The sequence below is a fragment of the Leptosomus discolor genome, chromosome 5 (genome assembly GCF_034619465.1).
Source record: "Leptosomus discolor isolate bLepDis1 chromosome 5, bLepDis1.hap2, whole genome shotgun sequence".
NCBI lineage: Eukaryota > Metazoa > Chordata > Aves > Leptosomiformes > Leptosomidae > Leptosomus > Leptosomus discolor.
The window spans coordinates 45,019,064-45,039,164 of NC_141395.1; the positions used below are offsets into that span (position 1 = coordinate 45,019,064).

Sequence of the window (20,101 nt, forward strand, 5' to 3'; positions counted from 1 at the left end):
TTGTAATAAACGTTTTAACAGTGGCTTGCCAAAGGAAAAGAGAAGCCAATTTGAAACTCGCTCTAAGTGGCTTGGATGAGCTGTGTAATAGTCAAATAAGGGGGGCGGGCAGGCAGGACACACACCCCCCCCTTAACCCTGCTCAACACTGTACCTAATCAGTGAAGTGGGGAACAATCAAATTAAGGTAAACTAAAAATAATTTTCTGAATATATTGCAGTATGGTTGATCTATCGCTTAGCTATGATTACAGTGGTTTCAAAAACTCCTTTTTGTTTAAAGTCACCAGCTAGATCTTTGAAAATTACTTAATTTTAAATGGCTACAGGAGGAATAATATCTCTCTGGTTCAAACTTGATGTTGATCTGGCTTTTGAGAACAAGAAAAAATAGTCAACTGACTGACTGAGACTAGTGGGGTATCAAGAACAAATCTTCTCGCTGGATTCCAGGGGCTTTGGCCTTGGTGCCAGCATAAATATGGGTGTCTCTCTAATAGCAGAATTGTGTTGGATTACTTTGTGTGTTTTGGAAATTTATGATACAAAATACACAGTTCGCTTTTATACTTCCCTGTTTTAAGAAAATAGGGAGTTAAATGTTGAACTGGGCGCTCCCTTTTTCCTCTGGGTGTTCTGAAGAGAACTGAGGTCTCTTGAAAAAATGTTTCTCATGTTTGTGAGTTGGTCAGACACACAGTGTTCTAAAAGCTGAACTGCATTCACTAAAACACTTCAGATGGCTGTGAAGGCCTGAGCAGAGGGTTGTAGCTACGCAGCGTTAATTTTGGCTGCTCTTATTCTTGTTGTTTGCAGTGGGGTCCCGTAAACAATTTGCTTGTGCTCAAGGCAGGTGTGGAGAATACTGTCCCTCAGTGAGTGAAGAGGCGTCCGGTTAATACTAAGCTCTCTGCCTTTTTGATGGCTTTCTCCTCTCTCTTGTCTTGTGCCCTTCTCAAGTTCTGCAAGGAAGCTAACTGTTCTACTGAAGGGAATGGACAACCTTACTGTTCTGCTAAACACAAAGTATGTCAAGTGTGGGGGGGAGAGGGGGCAAAGAAGGTAAATATGCAGACAGACACATGATGCTACCTATGTCCCTCTCAAATTCACATGAAAAACTTTTTTTTTTCTCTCGTGTTGTCTTTAATCTCTGATGTGATAATTAAATACACTCAGCATGTTCTGACAAATCTGAAATGCCCTCTGGCACAGATTCATGCAGCTGAAAACCTTTGTTTTTGACATAAACTGTTCTGAATGTACATGTTAGTAGCTTTTCTCAGATGTCTGATACCAGGTTGTCATCTTTAATTATGTCTCCGTCCTCTGTCTTTGTTCCTTCACAGTATTGTCTGTAGGGGGCCCAAATCTGTTTCCAGTATGTCTGCACAAGTCAGTGATTTTTTTGGGTGCACTTGTGTCCTTGGAGAACGTGATTGCAGTGAAATAAAAAAGGACCACAAGCATGAAGCAGTTTGCAAAATCCTGATGATTATGGCTGTATATGTGAACATTAAAGTGCATTTTCTGCCAGGAAAATGTCTTCTCACACAGGTTTTAGCACTGTGAGTTTAGTGTTCCTGTAATTAATTTTCCTTTTCTGTTCACTTTAAGATTACATGATGGAATTCACATTTTCTGAAGAAAAGCTGCATATCTCGGATCAATACCGTTGAAGATATCTTACGATTGCAACGACTGAAGCAGGGTCCTGTAACAAATTTGTTGAAAGAACACATACAATGGATCTCAAAGAAAGCTGCCCAAGTGTTAGCATTCCCAGCTCTGATGAACACCGAGAGAAAAGAAAAAGATTTACTGTAAGTATGTGAGAGTGTAAGCACTGTAGGCAAATGCTTAGGCTATTAGTGCCTAAAGTGCTACTTTCTTTTTTTTTTTCCCTAGTAAGCTTGGTATTATTTTCAACAGGTTTATGGAAATCTGTTCGCTTGCTCTTCTGAGTACTGGCCATAGTCCAGTGTGAGCAGTTGTGAATGTTTTACACTGTTTAACTGTGTTGTGGTATGCAAAAAGAATTTGGCTTTACAAATTTCTGGTGTTTTTACTCCCAAATAGCAGCATTTTCTCATATAAAATGCTAAGTGTCCAAATGCAGGGATAGTATTTTGGTACCAAATCAGATTAAGATTTGGCGTCCATGATTTTTCATGAAAACATTTATTTTGTAAAGGAGTAAAGTGAGGGTTTGGTTAGGTTTTTTGTTTGTTTGATTTTCCCTAAGTGGCCATTTTTTAAATATATATCCTATTATACTTTCATAAATTTTATATAAACTGTCACATTTTTGACAGAACTTTTTTCTGTCTTCCTTCCTGTTTTCTGATTCTAATGCCTATGAGTTTTTCACTATCCTGTGTCTATTTCCGCTCCTTGTCATTCCTCTCCCTCTTCCTTTTTTGGCCTCCCAATTTGACTTGCTTTCTGGAAGTAAAGTCTTTCTGTTCTGTGGGGAAACTGTTTGCATTGCATACTGAAAAATATAGTAGTGTGACATGGATTTTTGTTTTGCTAGGATATAAGGACAGCATCATAATACTTCCTCTGAAAAGCTCAAATTATTTCATTGCTCTTCTGCAACAACTTCTAAGCTTCCTCCCACACCCCCCCCGAGTGAATTAGTCACTCTTCAGATGTGGAAGGCAAACAGCCTTAGACTGAGTTGTTCTCTGAAGAATACAACAAAACAAACATTTACTTTGAGTTATGTGTCTGCTTTTCCTCTTCACCTCCCTTCATTGGAGAAGAATAATGCTGTTTGACTCTACAAGTGTATGAAGATATAATTTGGGGAGGGAGTGTGCTGGTAAAGGGAACAAGCAAAAGAGAGCTTTTCTAAAACTGCTGCATACATGTGAAACTCAAATGAGCAGGAAAAACTTCATGGAAGTCTATGCTTGAGCAAAACAGGTTTGTTTTATTGCCTCAGTGCTGGCAGCCCTGCTGTTAAAATGTGCCAGTGTGGTACATTTGCCTCCCTCTGTGTGTACATACTAGTGTTGTGGTTTCCAGGTCATTTTACCCAAAGATCTGTGTGACAGCCGTAGCAACATAAAGGCACTTGCTTTGGGTGTGCCCTTTAGAAAGGTGTACAAGTAAGAGTAGGAAACTTCAGAAATTGAGGGTTGAGGGGACGAAAAAGGCATCCAACCCAACTTGGCTGTGTGGAGGTGGACTTTGTCTTGATGGCTTCTGCTTTCTGCATCAGGGAATAATTAGCAGCTCGACAAGAACTGCTTTTCAAAACCAAGCTTTTGGGTATTCCCGCATATATTTTAGGATTTCATACCAGAAGTGAGGGTCATATTAAACTTCATGGTAGGAACTGTGGATTCCAGCATGTGTCTGTCAGTGCTTTTACCATGTCTTCTCTTTTGTAGCTGTGTTATTACGACTGGAGTCTGTCAGTACTGGATTTGGCAGGGAGTGAGAGAGGGGAGCAGGGGGAAGCAGTTCTTCACAAACCTGTGGTAGGTGTAGCTGTCTGTTTCTGGTGGCAGTGTTAGTGCCATTTCCATAAGGAGCATTAAGGACCTTAGGGTGAAAGGAGAGGTTAAGGTGATAAAGGCTAGGGAAGACTTCAGGTGACCATTTTGTATAATCTTCACCTTACTGTCGCGTACAATATGTATCGCTGCTGCTTCTGAGACTATTCTGGAGTCTTAATGCTCTGAATTCTTGCTCAAACCTTACAGTGGCTCACTTAATGCTGGCACGGAAACAAGACGAGTATGTGCAACTGAGCTTTTACTAGCTCTCTTTCCCCTCGCACTTGTCCTGATGAAGCATTTTTAAAAAGTCGTGTTTCTGTGCAGTCCTCATTCTGATAAGGAAGTCAAGCTTTCCAGTTTTGTCTTTGGAAGTTTTGTCTTTGGAAGTGAACTCTTCATTCCTCCTGAGCATTTTCTTAACCTTGTATTGAATATTTGATTTGGTTTTGTTAAATACTGCATACATGTGATATATTTACTACCAGTATTTTTTCTTGACAAATAATTTCATGTTTCAGTTTTTCAGGCATTCTGGGAGGGAAGCATTTTTGCTCCCACTTGATTTGTGCTAACCAGCTTCTATCTATATCTAATTCTAGTTCACTGTCCTGCCTTTTTCCAAAGATTCAGCATTCACTTTGTTCATAAAAAGAGCAAAATGTGTGCTTGTTTTGGACCATATCTAGGCTATATTAATTGCTATTCTGTCCTTGCTGCATAGTGGGCCATTCTTTTGCCAGATAGCTTTGGTTTGGATTTCTCACTTTTATCCTTAGGCTGTTTGATGTCTGAGGCTTAATTTTCTTTTGTGACCAGTTCTCATCTCCCTTCACACCCCCGTCATACACAGACTTATTAAGAAATTTCTTTCAAGGATGCTGTTTGATTAGATCTGGAAACTTTGTCTCAGACCTGTGATATGTAATACTAACCTCCAGCCCTGTGGAAATTGTGGAGTTGTTTTTTTTTGTTGGCACTTAATAGTTTCCTTGCTTTCTCAGTGCTTGCTCTCTTGAAATTGGAAAACAGCCTACCTTTTTACCTATCTTTGTTTAGTACAAACTGAATATTTAATCCAGGAGCATGAACTACCAAAACAGACTTGAAGCATTTTAATTTCAGTTACTTCTTTTGTGAAGAAATGTATCACATTCAGAAACAGCTGGACCCTATCCTGTCTTCTTCTGGGAATATAATTTACAGTAATGATTGTGATGGTGATGTTTTCAGGAATTCTGTTTCTTTTTCTTCCTTTTTCCTTTGTCAAAGTTTTGCATTATTTATCCAAGGTTATTACAAGGTGTGGATGCACCTTATCTATGTTATAGGGATTTTTTGAGACTAGTTTTTGCTTTGTGTAATTTGATTTGAAAAGGTTATTATCTAAGTAAGGCTGGGTTCCTGCTCCCTGCCTTTCTAGAAACAGGTATTGCACATCTCTCTAAATCATTACATAGGTGTAGCTGAGAGTCATAACACAGACCAAAGACATGTTTTGGGGTTTTACCAAACTCTTTGCGGATATCATATGTGTTCTTAACCATTCAGTACTTCCATAGTTGTTGAACTTGCTGTTTCTTCTTTGTTGGGTATGCCGGAGCTTTGATGATGCTATGAACTGGATGACCTCGTACGGGTTTTTTTTATGCTCTCGTGTAAAAAATGTTGACTGTGTCATTGTTCTACAGCTAGCTACTGAGAACAAAACTGTTTTAATTTTGAGGTTGCCAAGGAGGTGGATATTATCTTGTATCCTAAGTTATGTTTGCTCGCACTTTGCAGTCTATGCATTTTACCCTGCTAATTCAAGAAGTTGTCCATGGCCTGTGTCTTGAGCTTGTTGGCATTGATCTGCCATGCATTCATGGGGAGTGAACATGGGGAATGTTCGTGAACATGAACGTTCAACGTGTGTTTGAACATTATTTGCATGACTTGACTGCTGTGTAAGATACCTAGTTCAGGAGGACAGTACCTAAGTCTTTGCAGCTGAGGCTTTTGCTGTTTACAGTCTAGGTAGGCTTTAGAAGGTGTGTAGCGAGGTTTTATGCTAACGCTTGTTTATCAGTGTAAGGGAAAGCTGGTTTTCTAAAGAATCAGTCTTACCAGTGTCCTCCTGGGTGCTTCTGTCCAGCCTCCTGTGTTCCCCAGGGAAGACTGACAGCAGTGTAGTTGAGCAGTTAACATAGCATGAATATGAATCTTGGGCTAAGGAACCAATGGTGGTGGCTGCCACTTCCACTGAGGGAGTTAAAGAGAGAGGTAAGTTGCTGTTGCAGGACAGAAGGGAGACTGGGACATTGGTCCAGTTTTCTGCATCAGGAATTAGCAGCCTTCTGCGCTCATTTCCTTACTGTGCCTAATCCTCTCCCCTGAAGGAATAGCCAGGCTCCTTCTGAAACTACGAGAAGGTGGAGAAGGGAGGTCAACTAGTTTCATGAGAGACAGGAGAAGCCTTCTGGACACTCAGCGGTCAACCAGATTTATGAAGCCAGGGACTGACAGTCTGTCTAGTTACCGGAGGCCTCTGCTGCCATGGGATTTGAATGGCCAGAACTGCGCAGCAGGTTCCAGCTATGCCTCCCAATGCTGCCTATGTGTAACCTGTGCTATGTTTTGGCCACAGCAGCGCTTTTTTTCCCCCCTGAACAATGGCATCATCTGCCAGGACTAACTATAACATGTATTCAAGATGTTGCAAGGAACAGTTATCTTTATAACTGCCTTCCATATGTGCTTTCTCTTTAGGTTTTGGTGAAGGCAATCTTCTATGTTCAAATGCTTTACTTGTTTAATATTAGTCTTTATGATGGGTTATCAAGTTGTTGACAAATCTCATAGCAAATTTTATGGACTGCTATCTGATGGCCGGGTATTCTTGTTGGATATGAACTTAGGAAGCTCCATTGAATCAGCTTTGGTGTTAGTTTTTGCTTAGCTAGTGTTTTAAAAAAATTCTGTAAAATACCAGACTCATTGTTCTGTTTTTCTTCTTTTAATGATCTGTGTGGATGTCTATGTGAGTTAGCTGTAAGAAATACGTAGCTCAACAAGTATATTTACACAGTACATATAACAACCTACCCTTATTTCCATCACAGGATTAAATCTGGAATGTTTTATTACACTTGACTGTTTGCAATAACTTTATCTTTGTTACTACAGGTTTACAAAGTGTTGGTCTCGGTTGGCAGAAATGAATGGTTTGTCTTCCGACGGTATGCAGAGTTTGATAAACTCTACAATACGGTAAGCAAAAGGCAATTTACGAAATCAGGCCGGAATAGCACAGAGTAACACTTGTTCGCAGTGTTATGGTTTAAGTTAATTCCCTCTTGAGGAATTTGAGTCAACGTTCAATAAGCATAGGAGCCTGTTCAAAGAAAACGACAGGGTGGGGTTTTTAAACTTCAGTTTGTTTGAATTTCAAACTCAAAATTCACTTACTTGCCACTTTTTTTGTTGTTGCTTGGAATCATAGTATAATGAGAGAACCTTCCAATTTACTGCTTGTCAAAACATCTGACATGCATTTGTTTGTGATGGTAAAAATCACTGCAAAACTTAAAAGATCTAGATAGATAAATTTCTCTTAAAACAAGTGTTTTGCCTTGAAGTACTGAAAGCAATGAACAAACCCTTGTTTCTTAATTTAACTTTCTGGTAAGTCAGCCATGGTGATGCCTACCTGCGGTTTCATAGCCAAATTTTGTGGCAGTGGTCCAAATAAAATAGGCCTCTTCAGCAGCCTTGTATGGATTACTTGGGTTTGTTACTAGGAGAGGATTTTGCCCCCTTTACATAGTGGGCAAGTGGGGCAAATACTTGCTCAGATGTGCAGTCTGTTATCTGTCCTGTGTCCATACTTTTCTCCAGTTCTTCATGTTTAGAGCCCACAATTTTTGCTTTAACAAAAGAAGAAATAATTCCTCTGTGATCCCCATAAGAAAAGATTACCAGCTGCTTATCTGTGCCTCCATTTCCCCTTCATTGCCCCTGTGGGTAGCAGTCAGGCTTTCCCCCTTCTGCCTCACCGTACGTGGATTTATATGTGGCAGTGGTATACAAATGGAGGCAGGGAACTTGGAACGGTCTTACAGGGTCTTAGCTGAAGTCAGCCTGGATACACCATGCCATACTTTGCCTGCATCTTGGGATAGACTTGCAAGTGATCTGAAAACAAAACATCCCCTTTTCCATACCTGCAGAATGAGTGTTGGTGGTGCTGTTCCCTTTGCCACATTCTCTTGACATTCAGATGAGCATTGCTCTGCTGAAACTTGTTCAGCACTGGTCTTTCTAGTGTATGTAGAAGTGGGTGCTGGGGAAGCATAACCAGGAGGACATTTAGGCCTGTTTCTGTTCAGTATAATTGATATAGTATAGCACACCAAAAACCTTGCGCTGCTAACAGGAGGAGATACTGAGGTTTCTAAGGAAAGAACAATTGCCAGCTACTTTATTAGAAAACTACTCTCTTAAAGAGGACGAGAGTAAGATTTCTCTTCTGGAGCAGAGCACTTGAAGAGGAAGCAAATGTAATCAAGGCTTGTCTCATGTCAGGTTTTGGTTTTTTTTTAATAAATTCAGTGCTGTTTTATGCAATCTTCTGATCAGTTTATCAAGTGTAGAATATAATCAAATTATCAAATGCAGCAGCATGAAAAACAGGCTGTTCATCTATTTATGGTTTTGACTTGGGGGTAGACCACCTGTGGTTTCCAAAGCTTTAAGAATGTTGTTTGGGCAAAACCCAGAGGCCGGTATCCCCAGCCTGTGTTAAACCTCATGCATACACCCCTGTGCAAGCAATCAAGAAAAAAATGAACCCAAGGGAGATAGAGAATTGGTGGAGGAAGGAAGTAAAGAGGAGAGTAAAACCAACATTGAAATTCTAGCTTATATTTTTGTCTTCTGGGGCAAGTGGAAAATTATTTTGGCAATATTCCAGAAGATAGCTGCAATAATCCATAGCTTTCTAAAGTGAGATGGCCTTTGAATTTAAAAGGCTGTGACTGGCGCGAACAAGCCAAGTACAGCTTGTTTTGGGTTTGGGTTTTTCCCCCAAGTATTTGAGTTTTTTCCCCAAGTGTTTGAGTAGAGAAGGTGGCAGAGAGGAGCAGAATTACTAATGATCAGATGTTCAAACTGTTAATCAGAAGACAAACAAAATGCAATTATTTCTAGGTACTTAGATGTCTAAGCACAATCCAGTTGTATGTGTTTTGTTTTCAGCTAAAGAAGCAATTTCCCACCATGAACCTGAAGATTCCAGCTAAAAGAATATTTGGAGATAATTTTGATCCTGGTAAGTTATCACCTTGTTACTCATTTTGTCAGGTTTTTTTTATATGCAAATTGATCTATTCCAGCCTACAAGAAGCTATCTTAGATGAGTTTTACATCAGTCCTCAAAACAGTGACTAAGCCAAAGTTTAGTCATGCTTCAGTCAAGAACAGGAACTTGCGTAGGTAGGTATTCTACCTTGTGATCGTGAACAAAGTCTTGCTTGGTGGCCCAGTGCCTCTCTTGTGCTGAAGGCTATAGCTCCTCTCAATCCTCCCATGTTTAGGATTGTGAGAGATTCTGAACTGTCAGGTGTAATCTCTCTTCCGTAAAAGCAAAACCCCAAACCCAGCCTCTCCTAAACATGTGCCTAGTGAATTTTAAAGTTCCTTTGTATGACTTTTTTTTTTTTTCTTTTCCCCTTCTGAAAAACAGAATAACTGAAGGGTATATCTTTGAAGGCTTTTGAACTCTATGTATCTAAATGTGCTTCTTTATACAGTTTAGATGTAAATGAACTGCTTGTTTATGTTGTTCCACTTACAGAAGCCTGCCTGATGTGAACATGGTGTGATCCAGTTAGCAGCGATAGATCCCAGTTAATCTTGCTCTGTCCACATCAAAATTCTAATGAAAAATCACTTGTAAAGTTCATTGAATTAACCTAGGTGGCACCACTGATAAATAAATAAAAAGACAAAAAGGGAAGGCCAGGCCTTTGCTCTGTGTGTTTATACACTTCATTTAGGCCATTTTTACTTAAGGACTTTCCTGATGGTCATTGGGAGCCTCCTACCCTCCCCTGGCTTGCTGATGTGATCAGACTGTGTTTGTAGTTTCACCTCCTCCTGCACCTCTTTCAAGCATTTCATTTTGTCCTTTGCTGAAGAACAAATAGATCCAAAGGTTTTGAACTCTTGGGATGTGGTCTTTTGGGTTTTTTAAGAGTTGGTTCAAACAAATTAAATTTTGGCAGTTCCAGTTAATCAGCTGGATCCTGACATGAAACACACTTCTATTTTTTTTTTATTAATCAAATGCAAGTGTCAAGCTCTGATGTCTACTTCTCAGGAAGATGTAGATGATTGCCAGAAGTTCTACATGTGTTGTGTCTACAGGGACTTCTTGTTTTGGTTTGGTTTCTTTCCTTTTCTCTGACCTTGGGGTTTTCAGAGTGGGCTGAAGACCTGGTAATGTAGTCTGGTCTGCTGTACAGCCAAATGTATAGGTGGATTTCTTTGAGTCAAATTTAGGAAATTGGAGTTTAAAGGGGGGGGAGGGGGGGGGAGCCTACAACTTTAGGAAACCTATATATGTAAAACAAAGTCCTCAGACTTCTTTTACATTTACATGAACTATGCTGAAATCCTTGAAGCATGAGAAACTACATAGTTCTCATGATGTTTCTTGCTGGGGGGCAGGGTGGAGATGGAGCCATGATGCTCATTTAAATAATTCTTTATCTTAACACTGATTTATTGAAGCTTTGATGTAATGTTTCTGCTGGCTTCTGGAGTAACTTGCATATTTTACAAATGTTGGAAAGGTATTTTACTTCTACCAATCCATGCTTGGGTATGCAGCATTGGAGTGCAGTAGGGTGAAACTTGTATATCCCTTTTTCCAAAATCTACTAAAAATACTGTCGTAACTTACATTGTAAACTAAATGCTCCATTTTTTATTGTCACTTAAGTTATTTCCAAATTAATCTTGTTTTAACTTCAGAAATGGGGCAGAGGGAAATCATAGAAACCAATCAGAATACAGAACTAGGAAGTTACAGAATATATTTGAACTATCATGATGCAGGTGTTTTGTCTTCAACAGCATGGATAGCTCTGTAGGCTTAGAGTGGCTGGCTGAGGCATTGTACAGCCACCAGACAGAAACTGCTGATGTTGGTGACTCCTGTAACATCTTTATGCAAATTTACCTTCTTGTTTTGATGTCAGTAGTTTGGGATTAATAAATATCCTAACAAGTGTTTAGGGATTATGTCCCTGAAACAATATGAACATTTTTCTTAATATTTTAAATACAGCTTTAACTTTTAAATTTTAATAGTTGTCAGTAGTCTATATGTCACAGGGTAATTGGAATACCTTAAAAGTTAGTACACAAGTTGAATATTCTTTTTCCATACAAATTATTGTTGATATGAGTAATGAAAGATAAGATTACTCTGGTTTACACTTTATTTCATGTGTATATCTTTCCATAGTGCTAAAGAAAAGTTAATGTGTCTTAAGCTTTGGAGGAGGGTGGAGATTCTGAGGATTTTTTTTTAATATTAGAGATGATGTCCAAAATGGAAACAAAAGCATTTTATTTAGTTATCTTTAACGGTTACATCTCAGTGCTTGCTAGCAGGATGAATTGTGCAACTTTCCCGCTGCCACACATACATTATGGAAATACGCTGTTTGGTGGGACTGCTTATGTAAAAACTTGACTTGTGCAATGGATAAGTTTTGCGTATTGTGTTTTTTTTTAGAGCGGAATCAGGTCCTGAAGGGCTCCCCTGTGCAATGAAGACTGCCCAAGTTAGCCCATGGTGGTTACATGCTGTTCTTGAAGCACTTCAGTGCACTTCTAACCTACCCGGCTTTCTACATTTTCTAGTGCTGCGGAGAAACATATTTGTTCTCTCACCTCACTTGAATGTTTTAAGCTAGTGATTTTCATATGTAGAACCAACCCTGTTCTGAACCAGTTGCGAAACAATCTCTTTTTAACTGCTGTTTAAGTCTTAAAAAAAGTAAATTTGAAAAGAAGTCTTTTTTGCAAGGTGACTGATTATTCTAATAAATCTATCTATTTTTTTCCAGATTTTATTAAACAGAGAAGAGCAGGACTGAATGAATTCATTCAAAATTTAGTTAGACAGCCAGAGCTATGCAACCAGTAAGTAGTTTCATTTCTATTTTGAAAGGACTGTTTAAAAGACATGAGATGTCAAATATAAAATTGCAAGTTAAGTGCTTTTAACCAGAAAATGTATTTTACCTGTTCAGTGCTTATAAGCATAATAAATAAACTATAATATGGCCATTCATACCTTCAGGAAAAATCTATAGACTGAATGGTATAAAAAGGTTTCTGTTTTCTGAAAACTGATCTATAAATAAACTTGCAGGCAATTAACTGATCTGAATTCAAGGGATGCAGATTGCAGTGTAAACTTGGTCGCTGTAGGGCAGATATTTGTTTTGCCAATGGCTGTACCGTTTGAGAACTCTGCTGTCACTTGCTGCTGCGTTGCTGGGAGTAAGTCACTGCCTGCACCCTTTTGTTAGAGCGGTTCGTGCTCTACAGTACGCCTCCAGAACTTGTTTTAAGCATGTTAACCACGTAGCTTAATGAGCTTGCTTATGGTTTTGGGTTTGGGATAACCAAGCTGACTTGCCTAAAGCAAATGAATAAGCTTGCACATAAACTGTTCCATCAGAAGAACTGCAGGCATGTTAGCTTCCGTGAATGGGACAGTGATGAATGAGAGACAGTGGTATGCTGGAGCCAGCTCCAATTAAATCTGGAGGATAACACTTCCGTGTGTGAACTGATTTGGGGGGTCAACTGCATTTTTCTTTCAGTTTAAATCTATACCTAATCAGTTTAAACTAAATCCATGCAGCTTTCTGTGTTGCTTGAACTAGTAAAATGTTTAAGCTCTATGTTTGGCTTTAGTGTTGAGTGAATGTCTTTAATACATCGGCTTTGTTTAATTAGCCTATCTGTACAACCTGTAAAACTAACAGCTTCCCACAGGAAAAATAACAGAATAATGCTGCAGTTTGCAGTCAAATTTTTTTTTTTCCAACAAAGGAACTTTTTAATGCCCTATTAACCTGAAATATGTACTTCCTTTCTTTTTTCTTTTTCTTTTTTTTTTTTTTTTGAAAAAAAGAGCATTTATATATACTTCCTTGTGATAAGTGGAAAAAATTTCAAAACAAAGTCTTTACAGTGGAATAGTTTTCCCCTAGAACAAATATTGTGAGGTTTGTGGTTGTAGTAGTGTTCTTCTCTGGGAAAGAACAGAAGGCACTTCAAAGTAACTAATTATTGAAAGCTAATCTATTTTATTACATTAGGAAAGGACACTGGGTTTATTTAGCACAGTCTCCCTCCCCTGTTCGGTTGTCAGTATGTCCAAGTACCAGGTATTTTGTCTCAAAATGTACTGTATTTGTTCTCCAAAGGTAAAATGGTACTTTCCTTTTTCTATCCACATCATAAAATTGTGTGCTTAAAAAAAAAAAAAAAAAAGCCCAACCTCAAATCCACTTGCCTTCTTAAATGTTGTGATCTTTTAAAATTGGTGTATGTTCATACGCATCTGTAGCTGAATCTATATTCTTTAACGTGGCACCTTTAGCCTGTCTGATCCAATAAAACTAGCTTAAACCAATATTAAAAAATAGGTATTATAAAGTGTTTTGGTGCTGTTGAAAGTATGTTAAATAAAAAGCTTGAGGCATAGTTCTACAATAAAAACAAAACAGAGACTGAAGTTTGTCTTGTGCTGTTCTCCTCCTTCCCACCCTTAAAGTAAGAGTGATTTATGTGGGAGAAAAAGCAAGCCTTTAATTCACAATTCAGTGCAAAAGCATTTAATTTTATATTAATTTCTGTTTTGTTTTTATGTTAATAACTGCAGCATACTTGGTTTTTCTGGAGTGAGCTTTTACTTTTTGCAGTGTTCCATTGCAACGAATCATATTGATAATTACGTAATCTGTCACCTTTTCTATGTGCCGATGAATGTTATTAGTGAAGAAGTACCAAAACTTTATGACCTTGGTTGTTTGTGGTTTTTTTTTTTTTTAAATCTGCTAGAAACTATCAAGGAATATGTGGTGACTGAGTCTTCACAGATAGTCCACATCCTTGCTTTCTCAGACTGTTTTGCTTTAATGTGATAATTAAATTTGATATTAGGTAAAATAACTTATGCAAAGTTAACAACATACAAGGAAGGGTTAGAGGGTTATGTGTTCTCACAGAACTTTAAGGATGTCCACCTTCCACTGCATCTTTTAAGCATTAAAACCAGTATCAGGATGTCGTATTTGTAAGTCCTGCCTAGGAAAACTGTTTCACTAAAAGCTTAAGGATGGTTCATGATGATGCCCTCATTTCTGGATGGGAAGGCACCTGAACAGCTGAGTTGAAAAGCACAAATGTCAGATTCAATGTGTCCAAGATGGTAATACTTACATTATTCTCTGAAACATGTGGCACTGGTTTTTTGTTTTTTTTTTTTTTTTCTTTTTCTCTTCCCTGCCCCACACCCACACCCCCTTCGGTGGACTTTATTCTTGAGTCTGACATGTTTGTTGAATATTGTAGCAAAGCCAAACCTTCCTGCTCAATAATAAACCCAACAAAAACCTAAAGTATGCTAGAGTGATTAGCCCTGTAATGGTTGATAAGGATTTTCCTGCAGTCACTGTCAGGTGGAATATGGGGCGAGATGGATCGTTGGCTTAGACCGAATTGGTAATTAAGTGGACTAGCTTCAAGCTGCATTTACTCAGCTAACTGTATTTGCAGAGAACTTGCTCTCATGGATAGAATGCAGATGTTGCAAAAAAAAATGTCAGAAGCGATAGAGATCTGGTAATGCCTCCCCCTTGCTGACTGATGTCCTGAACAGGAGCTGGGCATTTGTTATTTGTGAGCACTGTGAGGCCCCCTAAATCACTGAGCAACTATTCAAATTGGGCTGCTCACCTCCTCAAATGTAGGTATTCAGTGAAAAATTAATGCATTTAATTGTCTTATCAGAACATGTCCAGAGAAAATCTCTTTTAATCCAAATGTATAATAGAGGATGCATTAAAGATATAACATAGTTATTTTTAAATAGTCCAAAGTATCACCTTAATGAAAATGAGAACAATTGCGTAACACTTGAAGAACTTGAATGACAATACCTTGCAGCCTCTGTGGGGAAATGAGTTAGTAGTTCTTTAAGTGAAAAGTGGGGATCTGCATTTGTTCCCTAGAGGAAAATCAGAGTGAATTGATCTTTTTCTGGCTTCAAAACCTGATGAATATAAAATGAATGTGAAACCCCTGGATTCTAAGTTCCTGCAGTCCATGTTGGGGAAAGGAAACCTTGTATTACATTAATTGTGCTCTTTTAAAATGTTACTGTATGTTATGGCTTTTTTAGCCTTTGCTTTCTGCAAGAAAGGTAGCAGTGTTGTTTGGTTTTTTGGTTTGGGCGTTTTTTTGGTTGGGTGTTTTTTGTTTTTTTTTTTTTGAGTGTGTGGAGAAGAGGGGGGTTCTGGGCACCATTATTTAAATAAAGTGTGTCTTAAATGTTGAGGTTCTGTCTCTGGCAATTAGTTGTACCATTTTGCTTCAAAATTTGTGTGACTTTTTGGGCTTGTTTGTATTTCTGGGTGTGTCCAAAATTTTTGTGCCGCTTCATATGTTTTTGCAGGAAGGCTAGTGCAGAATGAATATCACAGAAGGAACTCTATTTAGGCGGAGCTTGACACCCCTTCATGGATTTCAGAGATAATACATAAACTAAATTTTTCCAGTCAATCCTAAAAATCCACATAAAACCAACTTTTGCTGGTAGTGTATGTACAATGTATATCAAGCATCCCTTTTTAAACAGTTTTCTTGATCCTTTTAAGTGCATATGTGAGATTATTTTAGGAATATTTTCAGCGTATTTTAAGATATATTGAGTTAATACATGTAAACTAATACAGCATCAAAGTCCTACCAATCTATATAGCATTTTGCATAACATGCTGCAGTCTTGGCTAAGAAATTGGTACGTTAAACTTTTGATTTTTAATCACTATTTCTTTGGAGTGCATTTAAAATTACAAATGTGCACAATGTGACATTGGTCAGTTATGCTTCTGGCTGCCACGTACGTGGAGATTGTTGAATACCCTGCAACTATACAGCAGCCTTTTACTGTGATTTTATTTTTTTATTTTTACTTTTTACTGCTGTGAATTCAGTCATGGACAAAGTTACTATAGTAACTATTTGAGATATATCACAACATGCTCTACTTAATGAGCCAGTTGTCCGGAATAATAAATGCTGAAAGGTAATTGAGATCTGCTTCTGTTGTTCTGTCTAGTGAAAAGCATTAACCATAACTTTTTATTCTTGATTTTATGATACCCAAAGATTCTGAAACTTAAATTGCTGCATTTTGAGCCAATATTACTACAATCAAACCACAGTGATTTTTATCTTCCTGGGACTCAGGATACAAGACAGACCCTGAAATAGATCAGAAGATGGGAAGAATTAAGCTGAAATGATAGTGAGAAATTGTGTGAACAGTCTTGTTGCTGTACTTTAAACCTGAAAGGCTGCAGGTAACTGAAACAGATTTCAAAGAGAGTTTGGGAATACAGAATGTAAGTGATGGAGATTGGGAGCCTCAGATAGCATAGGACATGAGTTAGGTTCAGTAATGCTGATCTTAAATAGGAGAAACGTCCTCATGTTACAAAGTGTGGAGGGTGAAATGGATTGAAAATAGCGAAGCAAGTATATCTGCTTCTTTTATAAAACTACGCTATTTTATATATACTAGGGATAAGATAAAAGAGCAGCTCTGTGGTAAAGTTAGTGCTTTTTTTGTACTGAACAGCGCATGCATAGTTTCCTATCAGTGGCTGCCCCGAGACCTTCTCAAAGACCTTTGTGTCTAAAATTTAGATAAGATTTCTTCCTTGATAAGCAGGCTGCCTTTTAATGAACTGAAGGAACTTGAAAGATTCAGGTCATCTCTTCAAGTGGTATATAGGCTATAAGTGATACTCATTTGTTTAGGAATTAATTTTGCCTCATTTATATTACATTATTCTTTACTCCCTCACTGTGCTGTGGTTAAGAAAGATGTTGCATTCCTCTGAACTTACTGTCGGGTAAGCCTTGCTTTCCCTCCTTTCTCCCAGTCCTCCTCCCCCAAACCCCATCAAGACAGAAGCTGGAAACCAATGCTGACGTTAAAATGCATCTCCTTAGGTACCGTGGGAAGCCTGTAGTCTCTCTTGCCAGTTCCTGAAGGATAGCATTTGTGTCCTGCAGCTGACTGGAATGATTTCTTAATGTCTTGTCAGTGCCTAGCCAGAATGCATACTGAATGCAAAATCACCTTCTGCTTTAAAGTGAATGGGGACAGGAATGTTATTGCTATGTATCTCCTGGGACGTGCGTATTTCTTTGGGAAACAGACTATGTATTTCGTTCTGTATTGTGTTGGACTATTTAATTAGTTTTGGAAAACTGAAAATGGCTTTAAACTCTTCAGTTTTTTGAAAGTTGGTTTCCTGGTGGTTGCTAGTCAGTTAGAACTTCTGCTTTCTTCTAATAATTACCTTGTAATGCAGTTCTGCATAGTATTTCCTTATGAAGTCTTCACATACATACACTTTAACATGTCAGTTTTTTGCAAGTGGAAAATTCTATGTACTGTATGTAACACATTCAGCAGCTGAATTATGTTGCTGTAAAAGCATTCCTTGTGCACAGTCTTAATTACCAGAATTTAAATATAAAACTTAGTGATGAGTAACTCCTCTGTACGCTACTGTTTAATCCTATGGTTCCTGTGGTTGTGGCTGAAAATCATGCAGGTTATCAGTGTGCTAATGAAGTTAACTGTATTTCTAGCCCAGATGTTAGAGCCTTTCTTCAGATGGATAACCCAAAACACCAGTCGGATCCATCTGAAGATGAAGATGAAAGGAGCAGTCGGAAGGTAATAAAGCAGGAGAGCAGTCTTCTAGATTTTAGCTATTTGAGGGCAATCTTAGGTATATTATTTACTGAAAATTACTGGTTCATTTCACAGTAAATCCCCTCCATGCTCTTTTAAACAAATCTGTTCCACTGTGGGATGCAAGTTATTTTTCTGTCAGATGTAAATTGCAAAGAGCGGTAAAAGTGATGGCTAGCTTTGTCTTGCTTCTCCACTTGCTATATGGGTTAAAGAAACAGAGCTGTAGTCATAGCTTACCTGTCAGAGTTCTTGCAATCCCTTCAAAGACTCTTGCTAAGCGCATCTGATAAGGAGCAGAGGAGATTGAATGTTTAATTGTGTTATTATTTGGTTGTGCTTTTGGTTTTGTGGGGGTTTTTGTTTGTGTTTTGGTTTGTTTTTTTTTTTTTAAAAGAGGAGGAGAAATATAATTCTCTCCAGGGAAAAAAAATGCAGTCTTTCTAAAAGCCACTCAGGAGCAAGGATGGATTTGATTTCATTTCGTATATAACACTGTGTGAGGTCCGAAGCCTGTTTTGTTACAAAAGCCACTACATGGCTGGATGGATTCTCTGAAAATTAGTTTACAGCCTCTAGAAAGAAAGAGTGCTGTTTGAATAAAGGAGTATTTCTAGGAAAGGCAGAAATGCCATATTTAAGCTTGTTTTCTCTGTGGCTTACTTCTTGGCATACATATGTGAACTTAGTACTTCTCTTCTTATTCAGCCCGTGTTAAAGATGTGAGAGTTGTCGTTTTGGTTTGTGTGACCCACAGCAGATTTAGTATTTTCTGAAAGTTTCACTTCCAAAGATGCCAGTCTTTGCTGCCCCCCCCTTTTTTTTTTTTTTTAAGTTCTTGACAACACTGTGAGCATGCACCAAAATTTTAATTTAAAGTACCAGTTTCCTTCTCCTTTGAAAGGTATTTTAAGTAATGTGGAATGAACTAAACCTTTTGTGAAAATTTAATGATGTATCATGCCACAATGAATTCCAAAATAAGAAGAGAGCTAATGCATGGTGGCCTGGACCATACTTTTTGATAGAAAATTCACATTCTCATAGTTACTGTAAATGATGAAGCTGAAGAATAAAGAACAAAAACAAGCCTTCAAAAAACCACCCCTTTTCTATAGTAGCTTCTTTAAAAATGTGCAGTACCATTGTGTGATTGGCTCTTCCTAGTGAATAGTAGCACCCAGTGCTGCTGTCGGGGCATTCTCTGCTTCTGTAGGAGTACTGTTTTTGTGATGTCTGCTAGCCTGTCCCGAGGTAACTTGTATTTAAATGCAGTTTATCCTTCTCTGATGAAGTCCAACACCACAATGAGGGTACAAATACTGCTTTTATGGAGAAAATTACCTAAATGACAGTGGCTTCCTCCTCTCCCTGTAACTTACAAATTCTGTCTGGGTGTGTACTGGTTAGATTCATGTCATTCCTGGAATTCTGTGACATCTTTAATGTCAGATAGAAAAGGTTGGTAATGTTTTTCTTGGGGCAGGGGGAATGTTTGCTTTTGTGGTTTGGGTTTTTTTTTTTCTTTTTTTAAAAAGCACCACATCTTTCATTAATTATTGTTGCATAAACAATGTGGGTTTAAAATTATTTTATTGGTAAGATCTCAGAAAATTTAGAATAAAAGGTAGAAAATACATTCCTAGAGCAAATACAGAAAGGCTTGAGCTCCAGATGAGGAACAAGTTGTTTGTTGGAACACTCTTAAATTTTTGTTCCTAATCTTGTTCTCTGTGTATGGACACAATTACTTTATTACCTGCATCATTGAATGTGATGTGCATAGAAATAATGTGTGATGAGGTGTTAACAGCCCGATTTTTCAACTTACATAGTTCCCAATCTGGATGTTAGATCTCTTTAAAAATCTAATGTAGCAAGTGTAAAGGTATGGAATTGAGCAAATTTGTAGAGTATTTTGAAATTACTATTGGTTGAAATATAAGAGAGAATTAAAAAAAAACAAACCAAAACAAAAAACTTCTTTGTCTCTCCCAACAGTTAAATTCTACCTCACAGAATATCAACTTGGGACCATCTGGAAATCCTCAGTAGGTTTCAATTAAATTAAATTAAAATGTATTTCAGTTTACTGTAACATTTTTATTTTAATGAAATTTTATTAAAATTCCATTTAAAACCTGAAAAGTTAGGCTGAGTATAATTGTTAATAGTAGGAACAGTTCTTTGGATATATGCCTTTATTTGTTGATTTGCACTGCTCAGGAGGAAGCAAAACATTGAACCCTGTGCTAAGTAAACAACCATCTTAAAAATGTTTTTTCCTTTTCACTTTCAGATTTTGTTAGTCTGCTATAGCAAAGATGACCTCTCTTGTCTTGGGAGCGGTCCCACAACTGTTAAGAATGTAAACAGTTTCTGAAAACAAGTTTTGTTTCAATGCATGGCAAAGGAGTGGCTTGCCTTGTTGACACTACAGACCTAGTTGCTGCAGTCATAACTTCTCTGTTTGGTGTCTTCTGTAGAGTTTCTGTTCTCAGTTCTGTGTGAATCTGTGCTTTTCTCA

The 20,101-nt window shown here is 38.0% G+C and overlaps 1 protein-coding gene across 2 annotated transcripts in view; it reads left to right on the forward strand.

Annotated features, from left to right (window-relative positions):
- The first annotated feature begins 1,732 nt into the window (after positions 1–1,732).
- Positions 1,733–20,101, forward strand: part of SGK3 (serum/glucocorticoid regulated kinase family member 3) — a 31,038-nt gene continuing 12,669 nt past the window's right edge. Inside the window, exons 1-7 of one of the 2 annotated variants that reach the window (XM_086465029.1) lie at positions 1,733–1,823; positions 6,678–6,761; positions 8,748–8,820; positions 11,630–11,705; positions 17,469–17,556; positions 19,452–19,454; positions 19,576–19,625. In XM_086465029.1, the coding sequence (XP_086321155.1) occupies positions 1,746–1,823; positions 6,678–6,761; positions 8,748–8,820; positions 11,630–11,705; positions 17,469–17,556; positions 19,452–19,454; positions 19,576–19,625 (452 nt within the window). In that variant the 5' untranslated portion in view covers positions 1,733–1,745. The remainder of the gene's footprint in view (positions 1,824–6,677; positions 6,762–8,747; positions 8,821–11,629; positions 11,706–17,468; positions 17,557–19,451; positions 19,455–19,575; positions 19,626–20,101) is intronic. The other variant, XM_009946437.2, reaches the window with a different exon arrangement.